This window comes from Nerophis ophidion, linkage group LG13 (genome assembly GCF_033978795.1).
Source record: "Nerophis ophidion isolate RoL-2023_Sa linkage group LG13, RoL_Noph_v1.0, whole genome shotgun sequence".
NCBI lineage: Eukaryota > Metazoa > Chordata > Actinopteri > Syngnathiformes > Syngnathidae > Nerophis > Nerophis ophidion.
The window spans coordinates 60994698-61016068 of NC_084623.1; the positions used below are offsets into that span (position 1 = coordinate 60994698).

The 21371-nt window shown below is 36.8% G+C and overlaps 1 protein-coding gene and 1 pseudogene across 1 annotated transcript in view; one reads left to right on the forward strand and one right to left on the reverse strand.

Moving 5' to 3' along the window:
• The window catches only part of LOC133564833 (pleckstrin homology-like domain family B member 1), a 689899-nt pseudogene that overhangs the window by 266148 nt on the left and 402380 nt on the right, over positions 1 to 21371 (forward strand).
• LOC133564837 (Fanconi anemia group J protein homolog) overlaps positions 1 to 21371 on the reverse strand; it is a 40883-nt gene that overhangs the window by 8823 nt on the left and 10689 nt on the right. The window contains exons 6-8 of the mRNA XM_061919352.1: positions 10129 to 10241; positions 9574 to 9656; positions 7146 to 7361 (exon numbers count right to left, since the gene is read on the reverse strand). Coding sequence (XP_061775336.1) covers positions 7146 to 7361; positions 9574 to 9656; positions 10129 to 10241 — 412 coding nt within the window. The remainder of the gene's footprint in view (positions 1 to 7145; positions 7362 to 9573; positions 9657 to 10128; positions 10242 to 21371) is intronic.

A 21371-nucleotide genomic window follows, 5' to 3' on the forward strand; every position in this document is an offset into this window, starting at 1 on the left:
GACTACAAACACAACATGACATACAACACAACATGACTACAAACAACGACGACTACAACACGAACGTGACTACAAACACAGCATGTCTACAAACACAACATGACTACAACACAACATGACTACAAACACAACATGACTACAAACACAACATGACTACAAACACAACATGACTACAAACACAACATGACTACAAACACAACATGACTACAAACACAACATGACTACAAACACAACATGACTACAAACAACATGACTACAAACACAACATGACTACAAACACAACATGACTACAAACACAACATGACTACAAACACAACATGACTACAAACAGACCAAACCACATGACTACAAACACAACATGACTACAAACACAACATGTCTACAAACACAACATGACTACAAACACAACATGACTACAAACACAACATGACTACAAACAACATGTCTACAAACACAACATGACTACAAACACAACATGACTACAAACACAACATGACTACAAACACAACATGACTACAAACACAACATGACTACAAACACAACATGACTACAAACACAACATGACTACAAACACAACATGACTACAAACACAACATGACTACAAACACAACATGACTACAAACACAACATGACTACAAACACAACATGACTACAAACACAACATGACTACAAACACAACATGACTACAACACAACATGACTACAAACACAACATGACTACAAACACAACATGACTACAAACACAACATGTCTACAAACACAACATGACTACAAACACAACATGACTACAAACACAACATGACTACAAACACAACATGACTACAAACACAACGTGACTACAAACACAACATGACTACAAACACAACATGACTACAAACACAACATGACTACAAACACAACATGACTACAAACACAACATGACTACAAACACAACATGACTACAAACACAACATGACTACAAACACAACATGACTACAAACACAACGTGACTACAAACACAACATGACTACAAACACAACATGTCTACAAACACAACATGACTACAAACACAACATGACTACAAACACAACATGACTACAAACACAACATGACTACAAACACAACGTGACTACAAACACAACATGACTACAAACACAACATGACTACAAACACAACATGACTACAAACACAACATGACTACAAACACAACATGACTACAAACACAACATGACTACAAACACAACATGACTAACACAACTACAACACAACATGACTACAAACACAACATGACTACAAACACAACATGACTACAAACACAACATGACTACAAACACAACATGACTACAAACACAACATGACTACAAACACAACATGACTACAAACACAACATGACTACAAACACAACATGACTACAAACACAACATGACTACAAACACAACATGACTACAAACACAACATGACTACAAACACAACATGACTACAAACACAACATGACTACAAACAACATGTCTACAAACACAACATGACTACAAACACAACATGACTACAAACACAACATGACTACAAACACAACATGACTACAAACAACATGTCTACAAACACAACATGACTACAAACACAACATGACTACAAACAACATGTCTACAAACACAACATGACTACAAACACAGACTACAAACACAACACGACTACAAACACAACATGACTACAAACAACATGTCTACAAACACAACATGACTACAAACACAACATGACTACAAACAACATGTCTACAAACACAACATGACTACAAACACAACATGTCTACAAACACAACATGACTACAAACACAACATGACTACAAACAACATGTCTACAAACACAACATGACTACAAACATGTCTACAAACACAACATGACTACAAACACAACATGACTACAAACACAACATGTCTACAAACACAACATGTCTACAAACACAACATGACTACAAACACAACATGTCTACAAACACAACATGACTACAAACACAACATGACTACAAACACAACATGACTACAAACACAACATGACTACAAACAACATGACTACAAACACAACATGACTACAAACACAACATGACTACAAACACAACATGACTACAAACAACATGACTACAAACACAACATGTCTACAAACACAACATGACTACAAACACAACATGACTACAGACAACATGTCTACAAACACAACATGACTACAAACATGTCTACAAACACAACATGACTACAAACACAACATGACTACAAACACAACATGACTACAAACACAACATGACTACAAACACAACATGACTACAAACACAACATGACTACAAACACAACATGACTACAAACACAACATGACTACAAACACAACATGACTACAACACAACATGACTACAAACACAACATGACTACAAACACAACATGACTACAAACACAACATGACTACAAACACAACATGACTACAAACACAACATGACTACAAACACAACATGTCTACAAACACAACATGACTACAAACACAACATGACTACAAACACAACATGACTACAAACACAACATGACTACAAACACAACATGACTACAAACACAACATGACTACAAACACAACATGACTACAAACACAACATGACTACAAACAACATGACTACAAACACAACATGACTACAAACACAACATGACTACAAACACAACATGACTACAAACACAACATGACTACAAACACAACATGACTACAAACACAACATGACTACAAACACAACATGACTACAAACACAACATGACTACAAACACAACATGACTACAAACACAACATGTCTACAAACACAACATGACTACAAACACAACATGACTACAAACACAACATGACTACAAACACAACATGACTACAAACACAACATGACTACAAACACAACATGACTACAAACACAACATGACTACAAACACAACATGACTACAAACACAACATGACTACAAACACAACATGACTACAAACACAACATGACTACAAACACAACATGACTACAAACACAACATGACTACAAACACAACATGTCTACAAACACAACATGACTACAAACACAACATGACTACAAACACAACATGACTACAAACACAACATGACTACAAACAACATGACTACAAACACAACATGACTACAAACACAACATGACTACAAACACAACATGACTACAAACACAACATGACTACAAACACAACATGACTGCAAACAACATGACTACAAACACAACATGACTACAAACACAACATGACTACAAACACAACATGACTACAAACACAACATGACTACAAACAACATGACTACAAACACAACATGACTACAAACACAACATGACTACAAACACAACATGACTACAAACACAACATGACTACAAACAACATGACTACAAACACAACATGACTACAAACATGTCTACAAACACAACATGACTACAAACACAACATGACTACAAACACAACATGACTACAAACACAACATGTCTACAAACACAACATGACTACAAACACAACATGTCTACAAACACAACATGACTACAAACACAACATGACTACAAACACAACATGACTACAAACACAACATGACTACAAACAAACATGACTACAAACACAACATGACTACAAACAACATGACTACAAACACAACATGTCTACAAACACAACATGACTACAAACACAACATGACTACAGACAACATGTCTACAAACACAACATGACTACAAACATGTCTACAAACACAACATGACTACAAACACAACATGACTACAAACACAACATGACTACAAACACAACATGACTACAAACACAACATGACTACAAACACAACATGACTACAAACACAACATGTCTACAAACACAACATGACTACAAACACAACATGACTACAAACACAACATGACTACAAACACAACATGACTACAAACACAACATGACTACAAACACAACATGACTACAAACACAACATGACTACAAACACAACATGACTACAAACACAACATGACTACAAACACAACATGACTACAAACACAACATGTCTACAAACACAACATGACTACAAACACAACATGTCTACAAACACAACATGACTACAAACACAACATGACTACAAACACAACATGACTACAAACACAACATGACTACAAACACAACATGACTACAAACAACATGACTACAAACACAACATGACTACAAACACAACATGACTACAAACACAACATGACTACAAACACAACATGACTACAAACACAACATGACTACAAACAACATGACTACAAACACAACATGACTACAAACACAACATGACTACAAACACAACATGACTACAAACACAACGTGACTACAAACACAACGTGACTACAAACACAACGTGACTACAAACACAACATGTCTACAAACACAACATGACTACAAACACAACATGACTACAAACACAACATGACTACAAACACAACATGTCTACAAACACAACATGACTACAAACACAACATGACTACAAACACAACATGACTACAAACACAACATGTCTACAAACACAACATGACTACAAACACAACATGACTACAAACACAACATGTCTACAAACACAACATGACTACAAACACAACATGACTACAAACACAACATGACTACAAACACAACATGACTACAAACAACATGACTACAAACACAACATGACTACAAACACAACATGACTACAAACACAACATGACTACAAACACAACATGACTACAAACACAACATGACTGCAAACAACATGACTACAAACACAACATGACTACAAACACAACATGACTACAAACACAACATGACTACAAACACAACATGACTACAACAACATGACTACAAACACAACATGACTACAAACACAACATGTCTACAAACACAACATGACTACAAACACAACATGTCTACAAACACAACATGACTACAAACACAACATGACTACAAACACAACATGTCTACAAACACAACATGACTACAAACACAACATGACTACAAACACAACATGACTACAAACACAACATGACTACAAACAACATGACTACAAACACAACATGACTACAAACACAACATGACTACAAACACAACATGACTACAAACACAACATGACTACAAACACAACATGACTGCAAACAACATGACTACAAACACAACATGACTACAAACACAACATGACTACAAACACAACATGACTACAAACACAACATGACTACAAACAACATGACTACAAACACAACATGACTACAAACACAACATGTCTACAAACACAACATGACTACAAACACAACATGACTACAAACAACATGTCTACAAACACAACATGACTACAAACATGTCTACAAACACAACATGACTACAAACACAACATGACTACAAACACAACATGTCTACAAACACAACATGTCTACAAACACAACATGACTACAAACACAACATGTCTACAAACACAACATGACTACAAACACAACATGACTACAAACACAACATGACTACAAACACAACATGACTACAAACAACATGACTACAAACACAACATGACTACAAACAACATGACTACAAACACAACATGTCTACAAACACAACATGACTACAAACACAACATGACTACAGACAACATGTCTACAAACACAACATGACTACAAACATGTCTACAAACACAACATGACTACAAACACAACATGACTACAAACACAACATGACTACAAACACAACATGACTACAAACACAACATGACTACAAACACAACATGACTACAAACACAACATGTCTACAAACACAACATGACTACAAACACAACATGACTACAAACACAACATGACTACAAACACAACATGACTACAAACACAACATGACTACAAACACAACATGACTACAAACACAACATGACTACAAACACAACATGACTACAAACACAACATGTCTACAAACACAACATGACTACAAACACAACATGTCTACAAACACAACATGACTACAAACACAACATGACTACAAACACAACATGACTACAAACACAACATGACTACAAACACAACATGACTACAAACAACATGACTACAAACACAACATGACTACAAACACAACATGACTACAAACACAACATGACTACAAACACAACATGACTACAAACACAACATGACTACAAACAACATGACTACAAACACAACATGACTACAAACACAACATGACTACAAACACAACATGACTACAAACACAACGTGACTACAAACACAACGTGACTACAAACACAACGTGACTACAAACACAACATGTCTACAAACACAACATGACTACAAACACAACATGACTACAAACACAACATGACTACAAACACAACATGTCTACAAACACAACATGACTACAAACACAACATGACTACAAACACAACATGACTACAAACACAACATGTCTACAAACACAACATGACTACAAACACAACATGACTACAAACACAACATGTCTACAAACACAACATGACTACAAACACAACATGACTACAAACACAACATGACTACAAACACAACATGACTACAAACAACATGACTACAAACACAACATGACTACAAACACAACATGACTACAAACACAACATGACTACAAACACAACATGACTACAAACACAACATGACTGCAAACAACATGACTACAAACACAACATGACTACAAACACAACATGACTACAAACAACATGACTACAAACACAACATGACTACAAACACAACATGACTACAAACACAACATGACTACAAACACAACATGACTACAAACACAACATGACTACAAACACAACATGACTACAAACACAACATGACTACAAACAACATGACTACAAACACAACATGACTACAAACACAACATGACCATAATAATATAACTTATTAAAATGGATAATAATCAATAATAATGCAGACTCATCATAATAATAAAATATCATAAATAAAATATATTTTGAAAATACAAATACTTTGTTTAGGCCATTTGTGAAAATGACAAAATATTACAGTCACTCTCAGGAGTGATCTATTGATTATATGACATGAGTGATCTATTGATTATATGACATGAGTGATCTATTGATTATATGACATGAGTGATCTATTGATTATATGACATGAGTGATCTATTGATTATATGACATCAGAGTTACCTGGTGCTTCCTGCTCAGCTGGGACAGGTGTGTGAGGTGGACCATGAAGATCTGAGAACTTTGGCAACTCCTTGGTTCCTGAGCAGTTCTCTGGGGAGGTGTGGTGGTCTACACGGGAACACCTGTGCTGTGCCTGAGAGAAGACTGCCAGGGACTCCATGGCGTCAGGGAAGGAGTCATGATGGTAGACCAGCTGGCGCACCCACTTGGACAGACCTGAACACACATCCAGGTCACTTGGACAGACCTGAACACACATCCAGGTCACTTGGACAGACCTGAACACACATCCAGGTCACTTGGACAGACCTGAACACACATCCAGGTCACTAGGACAGACCTGAACACACATCCAGGTCACTTGGACAGACCTGAACACACATCCAGGTCACTTGGACAGACCTGAACACACATCCAGGTCACTTGGACAGACCTGAACACACATCCAGGTCACTAGGACAGACCTGAACACACATCCAGGTCACTTGGACAGACCTGAACACACATCCAGGTCACTTGGACAGACCTGAAAACACATCCAGGTCACTTGGACAGACCTGAACACACATCCAGGTCACTTGGACAGACCTGAACACACATCCAGGTCACTTGGACAGACCTGAACACACATCCAGGTCACTTGGACAGACCTGAACACACATCCAGGTCACTTGGACAGACCTGAACACACATCCAGGTCACTTGGACAGACCTGAACACACATCCAGGTCACTTGGACAGACCTGAACACACATCCAGGTCACTTGGACAGACCTGAACACACATCCAGGTCACTAGGACAGACCTGAACACACATCCAGGTCACTTGGACAGACCTGAACACACATCCAGGTCACTTGGACAGACCTGAAAACACATCCAGGTCACTTGGACAGACCTGAACACACATCCAGGTCACTACGACGGACCTGAACACACATCCAGGTCACTTGGACAGACCTGAACACACATCCAGGTCTTTGGACAGACCTGAACACACATCCAGGTCACTTGGACAGACCTGAACACACATCCAGGTCACTTGGACAGACCTGAACACACATCCAGGTCTTTGGACAGACCTGAACACACATCCAGGTCACTTGGACAAACCTGAACACACATCCAGGTCACTAGGACAGACCTGAACACACATCCAGGTCACTTGGACAGACCTGAACACACATCCAGGTCACTAAGACAGACCTGAACACACATCCAGGTCACTTGGACAGACCTGAACACACATCCAGGTCACTTGGTCAGACCTGAACACACATCCAGGTCACTAGGACAGACCTGAACACACATCCAGGTCACTTGGACAGACCTGAACACACATCCAGGTCACTTGGACAGACCTGAACACACATCCAGGTCACTTGGATAGACCTGAACACACATCCAGGTCACTAGGACAGACCTGAACACACATCCAGGTCACTTGGACAGACCTGAACACACATCCAGGTCACTAGGACAGACCTGAACACACATCCAGGTCACTAGGACAGACCTGAACACACATCCAGGTCACTAGGACAGACCTGAACACACATCCAGGTCACTAGGACAGACCTGAACACACATCCAGGTCACTAGAACAGACCTGAACACACATCCAGGTCTTTGGACAGACCTGAACACACATCCAGGTCACTTGGACAGACCTGAACACAGATCCAGGTCACTAGGACAGACCTGAACACACATCCAGGTCACTACGACGGACCTGAACACACATCCAGGTCACTTGGACAGACCTGAACACACATCCAGGTCTTTGGACAGACCTGAACACACATCCAGGTCACTTGGACAGACCTGAACACACATCCAGGTCACTAGGACAGACCTGAACACACATCCAGGTCTTTGGACAGACCTGAACACACATCCAGGTCACTAGGACAGACCTGAACACACATCCAGGTCACTTGGACAGACCTGAACACACATCCAGGTCACTTGGACAGACCTGAACACACATCCAGGTCACTTGGACAGACCTGAACACACATCCAGGTCTTTGGACAGACCTGAACACACATCCAGGTCACTTGGACAGACCTGAACACACATCCAGGTCACTAGGACAGACCTGAACACACATCCAGGTCACTACGACGGACCTGAACACACATCCAGGTCTTTGGACAGACCTGAACACACATCCAGGTCTTTGGACAGACCTGAACACACATCCAGGTCACTTGGACAGACCTGAACACACATCCAGGTCACTAGGACAGACCTGAACACACATCCAGGTCACTACGACGGACCTGAACACACATCCAGGTCTTTGGACAGACCTGAACACACATCCAGGTCTTTGGACAGACCTGAACACACATCCAGGTCTTTGGACAGACCTGAACACACATCCAGTTCTTTGGAGATCTGATCTTTGGTGTTGATGATGTACCTGTGATGTACTTGGAGGGGTTGCTACGGTAACGGTCGTCCACCAGGATTAACGCCCCCCAGTCCTTCTTGTGACGGATACACCTGTAACATCAACACAGTACTGCAGTACATCCACAAAGTATTCACTCTACATCTTACTGCATTATTCCAGGAGGGAACACAGTCATTGATGTCCTCAAAATTCTACAAACAATACCCATGTTGACAATGTGAAATGTTGTTTTTAGACATCTTTGCTAAATAATGAAATGAACGTAGGTGTTGACATCCTTTGACTAGAATACAAGTATTATGTGTTTGTACTTGGAATACAAGTATTATGTGTTTGTACTTGGAATACAAGTATTATGTGTTTGTACTTGGAATACAAGTATTATGTGTTTGTACTTGGAATACAAGTATTATGTGTTTGTACTTGGAATACAAGTATTATGTGTTTGTACTTGGAATACAAGTATTATGTGTTTGTACTTGGAATACAAGTATTATGTGTTTGTACTTGGAATACAAGTATTATGTGTTTGTACTTGGAATCCAAGTAAAAGAAGTTTACCTTCCCAGTGCTTGGTTGAGAGCTCTGTACGCCTGAATCTCATACCAGCGATGACCAGGAAGAAGACCTCGACTCTTACAGTGTTGGTCGTTGTACTTCATCTTCAGTTCAACCTGCAACAGTACATCATCATTATACAGCAACAGTACATCATCATTATACTGCAACACATCATCATTATACTGCAACATATCATCATTATACTGCAACACATCATCATTATACTACAACACATCATCATTATACTGCAACACATCATCATTATACTGCAACACATCATCATTATACTGCAACACATCATCATTATACTGCAACACATCATCATTATACTACAACACATCATCATTATACTGCAACACATCATCATTATACTGCAACACATCATCATTATAATGCAACACATCATCATTATACTACAACACATCATCATTATACTGCAACACATCATCATTATACTGCAACATATCATCATTATACTGCAACACATCATCATTATACTACAACACATCATCATTATACTGCAACACATCATCATTATACTACAACACATCATCATTATACTGCAACACATCATCATTATACTGCAACAGTACATCATCATTATACTACAACACATCATCATTATACTGCAACACATCATCATTATACTGCAACACATCATCATTATACTACAACACATCATCATTATACTGCAACACATCATCATTATACTACAACACATCATCATTATACTGCAACACATCATCATTATACTGCAACACATCATCATTATACTACAACACATCATCATTATACTGCAACACATCATCATTATACTACAACACATCATCATTATACTGCAACACATCATCATTATACTACAACACATCATCATTATACTGCAACACATCATCATTATACTACAACACATCATCATTATACTACAACACATCATCATTATACTGCAACACATCATCATTATACTACAACACATCATCATTATACTACAACACATCATCATTATACTGCAACACATCATCATTATACTGCAACACATCATCATTATACTACAACACATCATCATTATACTGCAACACATCATCATTATACTACAACACATCATCATTATACTGCAACACATCATCATTATACTGCAACACATCATCATTATACTGCAACACATCATTATACTACAACACATCATCATTATACTGCAACACATCATCATTATACTGCAACACATCATCATTATACTGCAACACATCATCATTATACTGCAACACATCATCATTATACTGCAACACATCATCATTATACTGCAACACATCATCATTATACTGCAACATATCATCATTATACTGCAACACATCATCAGTATACTGCAACACATCATCATTATACTGCAACACATCATCATTATACTGCAACACATCATCATTATACTGCAACACATCATCATTATACTACAACACATCATCATTATACTGCAACACATCATCATTATACTACAACACATCATCATTATACTGCAACACATCATCATTATACTGCAACACATCATCATTATACTGCAACACATCATTATACTACAACACATCATCATTATACTGCAACACATCATCATTATACTGCAACACATCATCATTATACTGCAACACATCATCATTATACTGCAACACATCATCATTATACTGCAACACATCATCATTATACTGCAACACATCATCATTATACTGCAACACATCATCAGTATACTGCAACACATCATCATTATACTGCAACACATCATCATTATACTGCAACACATCATAATTATACTGCAACACATCATCATTATACTACAACACATCATCATTATACTGCAACACATCATCATTATACTGCAACACATCATCATTATACTGCAACACATCATCATTATACTGCAACATATCATCATTATACTGCAACACATCATCATTATACTGCAATAGTACATCATTATACATAACACATCATCATTATACTGCAACACATCATCATTATACTGCAACACATCATCATTATACTGCAACACATCATCATTATACTGCAACACATCATCATTATACTGCAACACATCATCATTATACTGCAACACATCATCATTATACTGCAACACATCATCATTATACTGCAACACATCATCATTATAATGCAATAGTACATCATTATACTGCAACACATCATCATTATACTGCAACACATCATCATTATACTACAACACATCATCATTATAATGCAACACATCATCATTATACTACAACATATCATTATACTGCAATAGTACATCATTATACTGCAACACATCATCATTATACTGCAACACATCATCATTATACTGCAACACATCATCATTATACTGCAACACATCATCATTATACTGCAACACATCATCATTATACTACAACACATCATCATTATACTGCAACACATCATCATTATACTACAACACATCATCATTATACTGCAACACATCATCATTATACTGCAACACATCATCATTATACTGCAACACATCATCATTATACTACAACACATCATCATTATACTGCAACACATCATCATTATACTGCAACACATCATCATTATACTGCAACACATCATCATTATACTGCAACATATCATCATTATACTGCAACACATCATCAGTATACTGCAACACATCATCATTATACTGCAACACATCATCATTATACTGCAACACATCATCATTATACTGCAACACATCATCATTATACTACAACACATCATCATTATACTGCAACACATCATCATTATACTACAACACATCATCATTATACTGCAACACATCATCATTATACTGCAACACATCATCATTATACTGCAACACATCATTATACTACAACACATCATCATTATACTGCAACACATCATCATTATACTGCAACACATCATCATTATACTGCAACACATCATCATTATACTGCAACACATCATCATTATACTGCAACACATCATCATTATACTGCAACACATCATCATTATACTGCAACACATCATCAGTATACTGCAACACATCATCATTATACTGCAACACATCATCATTATACTGCAACACATCATAATTATACTGCAACACATCATCATTATACTACAACACATCATCATTATACTGCAACACATCATCATTATACTGCAACACATCATCATTATACTGCAACACATCATCATTATACTGCAACATATCATCATTATACTGCAACACATCATCATTATACTGCAATAGTACATCATTATACATAACACATCATCATTATACTGCAACACATCATCATTATACTGCAACACATCATCATTATACTGCAACACATCATCATTATACTGCAACACATCATCATTATACTGCAACACATCATCATTATACTGCAACACATCATCATTATACTGCAACACATCATCATTATACTGCAACACATCATCATTATAATGCAATAGTACATCATTATACTGCAACACATCATCATTATACTGCAACACATCATCATTATACTACAACACATCATCATTATAATGCAACACATCATCATTATACTACAACATATCATTATACTGCAATAGTACATCATTATACTGCAACACATCATCATTATACTGCAACACATCATCATTATACTGCAACACATCATCATTATACTGCAACACATCATCATTATACTGCAACACATCATCATTATACTACAACACATCATCATTATACTGCAACACATCATCATTATACTACAACACATCATCATTATACTGCAACACATCATCATTATACTGCAACACATCATCATTATACTGCAACACATCATTATACTACAACACATCATCATTATACTGCAACACATCATCATTATACTGCAACACATCATCATTATACTGCAACACATCATCATTATACTGCAACACATCATCATTATACTGCAACACATCATCATTATACTGCAACACATCATCATTATACTGCAACACATCATCAGTATACTGCAACACATCATCATTATACTGCAACACATCATCATTATACTGCAACACATCATAATTATACTGCAACACATCATCATTATACTACAACACATCATCATTATACTGCAACACATCATCATTATACTGCAACACATCATCATTATACTGCAACACATCATCATTATACTGCAACATATCATCATTATACTGCAACACATCATCATTATACTGCAATAGTACATCATTATACATAACACATCATCATTATACTGCAACACATCATCATTATACTGCAACACATCATCATTATACTGCAACACATCATCATTATACTGCAACACATCATCATTATACTGCAACACATCATCATTATACTGCAACACATCATCATTATACTGCAACACATCATCATTATACTGCAACACATCATCATTATAATGCAATAGTACATCATTATACTGCAACACATCATCATTATACTGCAACACATCATCATTATACTACAACACATCATCATTATAATGCAACACATCATCATTATACTACAACATATCATTATACTGCAATAGTACATCATTATACTGCAACACATCATCATTATACTGCAACACATCATCATTATACTGCAACATATCATCATTATACTGCAATAGTGTATCATTATACTGCAACACATCATCATTATACTGCAACACATCATCATTATACTGCAACACATCATCATTATACTGCAACACATCATCATTATACTGCAACACATCATCATTATACTGCAACACATCATCATTATACTGCAACACATCATCATTATACTGCAACACATCATCATTATACTGCAACACATCATCATTATACTGCAACACATCATCATTATACTGCAACACATCATCATTATACTGCAACACATCATCATTATACTGCAACACATCATCATTATACTGCAACATATCATCATTATACTGCAACACATCATCATTATACTGCAATAGTACATCATTATACATAACACATCATCATTATACTGCAACACATCATCATTATACTGCAACACATCATCATTATACTGCAACACATCATCATTATACTGCAACACATCATCATTATACTGCAACACATCATCATTATACTGCAACACATCATCATTATAATGCAATAGTACATCATTATACTGCAACACATCATCATTATACTGCAACACATCATCATTATACTACAACACATCATCATTATAATGCAACACATCATCATTATACTACAACATATCATCATTATACTGCAATAGTACATCATTATACTGCAACACATCATCATTATACTGCAACACATCATCATTATACTGCAACACATCATCATTATACTGCAACACATCATCATTATACTGCAACACATCATCATTATACTGCAACACATCATCATTATACTACAACACATCATCATTATACTGCAACACATCATCATTATACTGCAACACATCATCATTATACTGCAACACATCATCATTATAATGCAATAGTACATCATTATACTGCAACACATCATCATTATACTGCAACACATCATTATACTACAACACATCATCATTATAATGCAACACATCATCATTATACTACAACATATCATCATTATACTGCAATAGTACATCATTATACTGCAACACATCATCATTATACTGCAACACATCATCATTATACTGCAACACATCATCATTATACTGCAACACATCATCATTATACTGCAACACATCATCATTATACTACAACACATCATCATTATACTGCAACACATCATCATTATACTGCAACATATCATCATTATACTGCAATAGTGTATCATTATACTGCAACACATCATCATTATACTGCAACACATCATCATTATACTGCAACACATCATCATTATACTGCAACACATCATCATTATACTGCAACAGTACATCATTATACTGCAACACATCATCATTATACTGCAACACATCATCATTATACTGCAACACATCATCATTATACTGCAACAGTACATCATTATACTGCAACACATCATCATTATACTGCAACATATCATCATTATACTGCAACACATCATCATTATACTGCAACACATCATCATTATACTGCAACAGTACATCATTATACTGCAACACATCATCATTATACTGCAACACATCATCATTATACTGCAACAGTACATCATTATACTGCAATAGTACATCATTATACTGCAACACATCATCATTATACTGCAACAGTGTATCATTATACTGCAACACATCATCATTATACTGCAACACATCATCATTATACTGCAACACATCATCATTATACTGCAACACATCATCATTATACTGCAACACATCATCATTATACTGCAACACATCATCATTATACTGCAATAGTACATCATTATACTACAACAGTAACTTGTACAGTATCCTTCCACTTACTGCATGTGCCAGTTGTGACAAAACCACATTACTGTGTACATGAGGTACTTTCACAGGAGATATTCTCTAGCACAATTCTTGTGAGATGATATTTCTCAGCATCTTTTAAGTATTCCAACATGAAATATTCGGCACATTGAAGATGATGTGCTCTCTCACACAAAACATTTTCTAACCACATTCCAACAGAAAATGATCATTTTTTGCAAGTTGCATAAACAATCATTAAAGTTGTTGCTGAGCACTTTAGTGTTTGTCATGTTGTTGTTGTTGTTGTTGTTGCCTGATGAGCAGGAAGTGTGTCACAGTGTGATGATGGTGGAGTCTCAGCTCACTTCTCATCATATCAATATTTGGGTTGCACGACAAATATCTACGTCACTTCTTTTCACAATTGGGGGCATTACAAAAAATGTCATTATTGTCGTTTATTGGGAAAAAAATGTTAGTGTACATGAAAAATATGTTTATTATTGTCATTTAGTCCTTCAAAAACATGTTGGACATACTAGACAACTTGTCTTTTAGTAGGAAGTAAACAAAGACTCCTAATTAGTCTGCACTAACATGTTGTGTCTTTTATGCACCTATTATTTTCTACACATTATGAGGGACAAACTGTAAAAAATTGATTATTCATCTACTTGTTCATTTACTGTTAATATCTGCTTATTTTCTCTTTTAACATGTTCTATCTACACTTCTGTTCAAATGTAATAATCACTTATTCTTCTCTGCTTTGATACTTGACATTAGTTTTGGATGATACCACACATTCAGGTATGGATCATGTCGATACCAAGTAGTTACAGGATCATACAATAAAATATATTACCTAATAAACCAATAATAATATGGTTAAAAAATACTGATGTGAAGGGTAGGTGTCGCCCTGTTTTCTGTTTTAACATGTTCTTTCTACACTTCTGTTCAAATGTAATAATCACTTATTCTTCTCTGCTTTGATACTTGACATTAGTTTTGGATGATACCACACATTCAGGTATGGATCATGTCGATACCAAGTAGTTACAGGATCATACATTGGTCATAGTCAAAGTCCTCATGTGTCCAGGGACGTATTTACTTACTTTATAAACAATAACAAAAAAAGAAAACTTATTTTGTGACAATAAAAAACATCAATGTAATCAAAGGCTCTTGTACCTGGTATCATTTCAGTGGATAATTGTATAGATCCATCCATTTGTTTACATTGAAGAGCGCTAGCTTGCTGTTAGCGGTGAGCTACTGTATCCTCCTGCGGTGTGTAGTGAAGCATGTTTAGGCATTCCTCATCCTCCAGTGATAATGATACATGTAAGAAACTCACTTCATTTGATGCCAGGGAGGCGGAGATGAGTAATTTAGAAGTAGCTAAAAGACTGCGGAGGGACATTAGTCGCCTAGCTAACTTTGTTTCAAAGCACGGTTGGCAGTGTTTATAGCTTCACCTGTATCGTTAGTTTTCAAGCCAAAATATGTCGAGCCTCCATCTTCGATCTCCACACTGTTTTCACTTGTAAGCGCTCTGTGTGTGTGCGCCTCGCCTCGAAATACCAGCAACGTCAGGAAAAACAAGGTACTGGTATTTTTTAAAAGGCAGTATTGTACCTTGTACCTTAATTCATCAGCGCGGTGGTAGCTTATTAGTCTATGTGACAGCTAGGAAGATGGAGAGAGGCCCTGGCTGGAAGACAAGCTGATGTCCAACATGAGGCAGAAAAATGGCAGGAATGCCTCCATCCCTTTCAATCTGTCAGTGTTAGAAAGTTCAGCTGTGAAGGGCAGGTGAGCGAGCACAGCTCTAAGTGCTTGTGACAGGTAGCCTCTGTTTGCCTGCAGCCACCCAGGATGTGGCAGGTACAACATCTTCCCTCACGCCAGCACGGGACCACTTGCTGTGCAGGGACACGCATGCAGGAACACTACATCTCAGATCCAGTCTGCTTCCAACAACCCGAGCAACATCTCAAAAGCAGTTTGGTTCCAATAACCCTATGAAGATCTGAAGAGGAGTCTGGTTCCAACAACCCTACCAAAATCTCAGAAGCAATCGGTGTCCGACAACCCTAGCAAGATCTCAATAGCAGTCTGGATTCAACAACCCTGGCAAGATCTCAGATGCAGTCTGGTTCCAACAACCCTATCAAGATATGAGATGGAGTCTGGTTCCAACAACCCTATCGAGATTTCAGATGGAGTCTGGTTCCAACAACCCTATCAAGATATGAGATGGAGTCTGGTTCCAACAACCCTATCGAGATATGAGATGGGGTCTGGTTCCAACAACCCTATCGAGATTTCAGATGGAGTCTGGTTCCAACAACCCTATCAAGATATGAGATGGAGTCTGGTTCCAACAACCCTATCGAGATATGAGATGGGGTCTGGTTCCAACAACCCTATCGAGATTTCAGATGGAGTCTGGTTCCAACAACCCTATCAAGATATGAGATGGGGTCTGGTTCCAACAACCCTATCGAGATTTCAGATGGAGTCTGGTTCCAACAACCCTATCGAGATTTCAGATGGAGTCTGGTTCCAACAACCCTATCAAGATTTTAGAAGTAGTCTGGTTCCAACAACCCTATCAAGATCTTAGAATGAGTCTGGTTCCAACAACCCTATCAAGATCTTAGAAGGAGTCTGGTTCCAACAACCCTATCAAGATCTTAGAAGTAGTCTGGTTCCAACAACCCTATCAAGATCTTAGAATGAGTCTGGTTCCAACAACCCTATCAAGATCTTAGAAGTAGTCTGGTTCCAACAACCCTATCAAGATCTTAGAATGAGTCTTGTTCCAACAACCCTATCAAGATCTTAGAAGTAGTCTGGTTCCAACAACCCTATCAAGATCTTAGAAGGAGTCTGGTTCCAACAACCCTATCAAGATCTTAGAAGTAGTCTGGTTCCAACAACCCTATCAAGATCTTAGAATGAGTCTTGTTCCAACAACCCTATCAAGATCTTAGAAGTAGTCTGGTTCCAACAACCCTATCAAGATCTTAGAAGTAGTCTTGTTCCAACAACCCTATCAAGATCTTAGAAGCTGTGTCCATGGCTGCGAGTCCAGCATGAGACATGTGAGGACTTCACCATCCACTTCCGATGCTGCTGCAAGAAGGCCAGTCGCCCAAAGGGATGATGTCATGTAAATGCGAGCTGACCCATTTTACCTACCTGCCCTGCACTCTGGCATCCCTCCATCTGACATGACAGGTAACATATGTGGAAAAGCCAATGGTGGCTCCAAGCAAATCTCCCAAATGTGCAAGAAAGCAGAGGCTGGAGGGCCCGAGTGGAAATGTCAGAGATCTGCTCTGTCCCCTGGACTAACGCGTTCATCCTGAAAAACACATCTTTGTCATTTTGAGGTGGGTTTCATCAGGTGGGGGCTGGGGGGGGGGGGGGGGGCCCTCTGGCTCTGTGGGACATCTTGTGCTTGTCACTCACATTCTCTCATCTCACTGACTCACATTACACTTCTCAACAAGATGATTACATTAACCCCAATTATTCAGTCCTCATTTTCTATACCCACACAATTTCCTCCGCCAGGAACTTTTTTTGTCTGTTTCTGAGCAACTTCACTCCAAAGTTATGGGCCGACTGGGAGAAAACTCTCAGGAAATGGCAGAAACAGGACAAGCGACAAGTGACTCCATTTTGGGACTGATCCGGATCATTTGACTTAGGGCTGGGCGATATTGGCTTTTAGTAATATTACCATATTTTGCCTTGGCCTTGAATGAAGACTTGATGCATATAATGACAGCAGTCTGATGATTCTATGTGTCTACATTCAAACATTCTTCTTCATACTGCATTCATATATGCACATTTGAAACTTTCATGCAGAGAAGGAAATCACAACTAAGTCAATTGACCAAAAGTGTATTCACTAAATACTCTTCATTCTCTCACCGGTGACTTTTTAAATGAAAGAACAAATCAATAGTTTTGCTACCTTTTTGTAGTAACACTTCTGCTGCATACTTTGCATTGATTGATTGATACTTTTATTAGTAGATTGCACAGTACAGTACATATTCTCTACAAGTGACCACTAAATGGTAACACCCCAATAAGTTTGTCAACTTGTTTAAGTCGGGGTCCACCTTCATCAATTCATGGTACAAATATAGCATAATACAGTCATCACACAGGTTAATCATCATATTATATACATTGTTAATCATCATAGTATATACATTGTTAATCATCATAGTGTATATACATTGTTAATCATCATAGTATATACATTGTTAATCATCATAGTATATACATTGTTAATCATCATAGTATATACATTGTTAATCATCATAGTATATACATTGTTAATCATCATATTATATACATTGTTAATCATCATAGTATATACATTGTTAATCATCATATTATATACATTGTTAATCATCATATTATATACATTGTTAATCATCATAGTATATACATTGTTAATCATCATAGTATATACATTGTTAATCATCATAGTATATACATTGTTAATCATCATAGTATATACATTGTTAATCATCATATTATATACATTGTTAATCATCATAGTATATACATTGTTAATCATCATATTATATACATTGTTAATCATCATATTATATACATTGTTAATCATCATATTATATACATTGTTAATCATCATAGTATATACATTGTTAATCATCATAGTATATACATTGTTAATCATCATAGTATATACATTGTTAATCATCATATTATATACATTGTTAATCATCATATTATATACATTGTTAATCATCATATTATATACATTGTTAATCATATTATATACATTGTTAATCATCATATTATA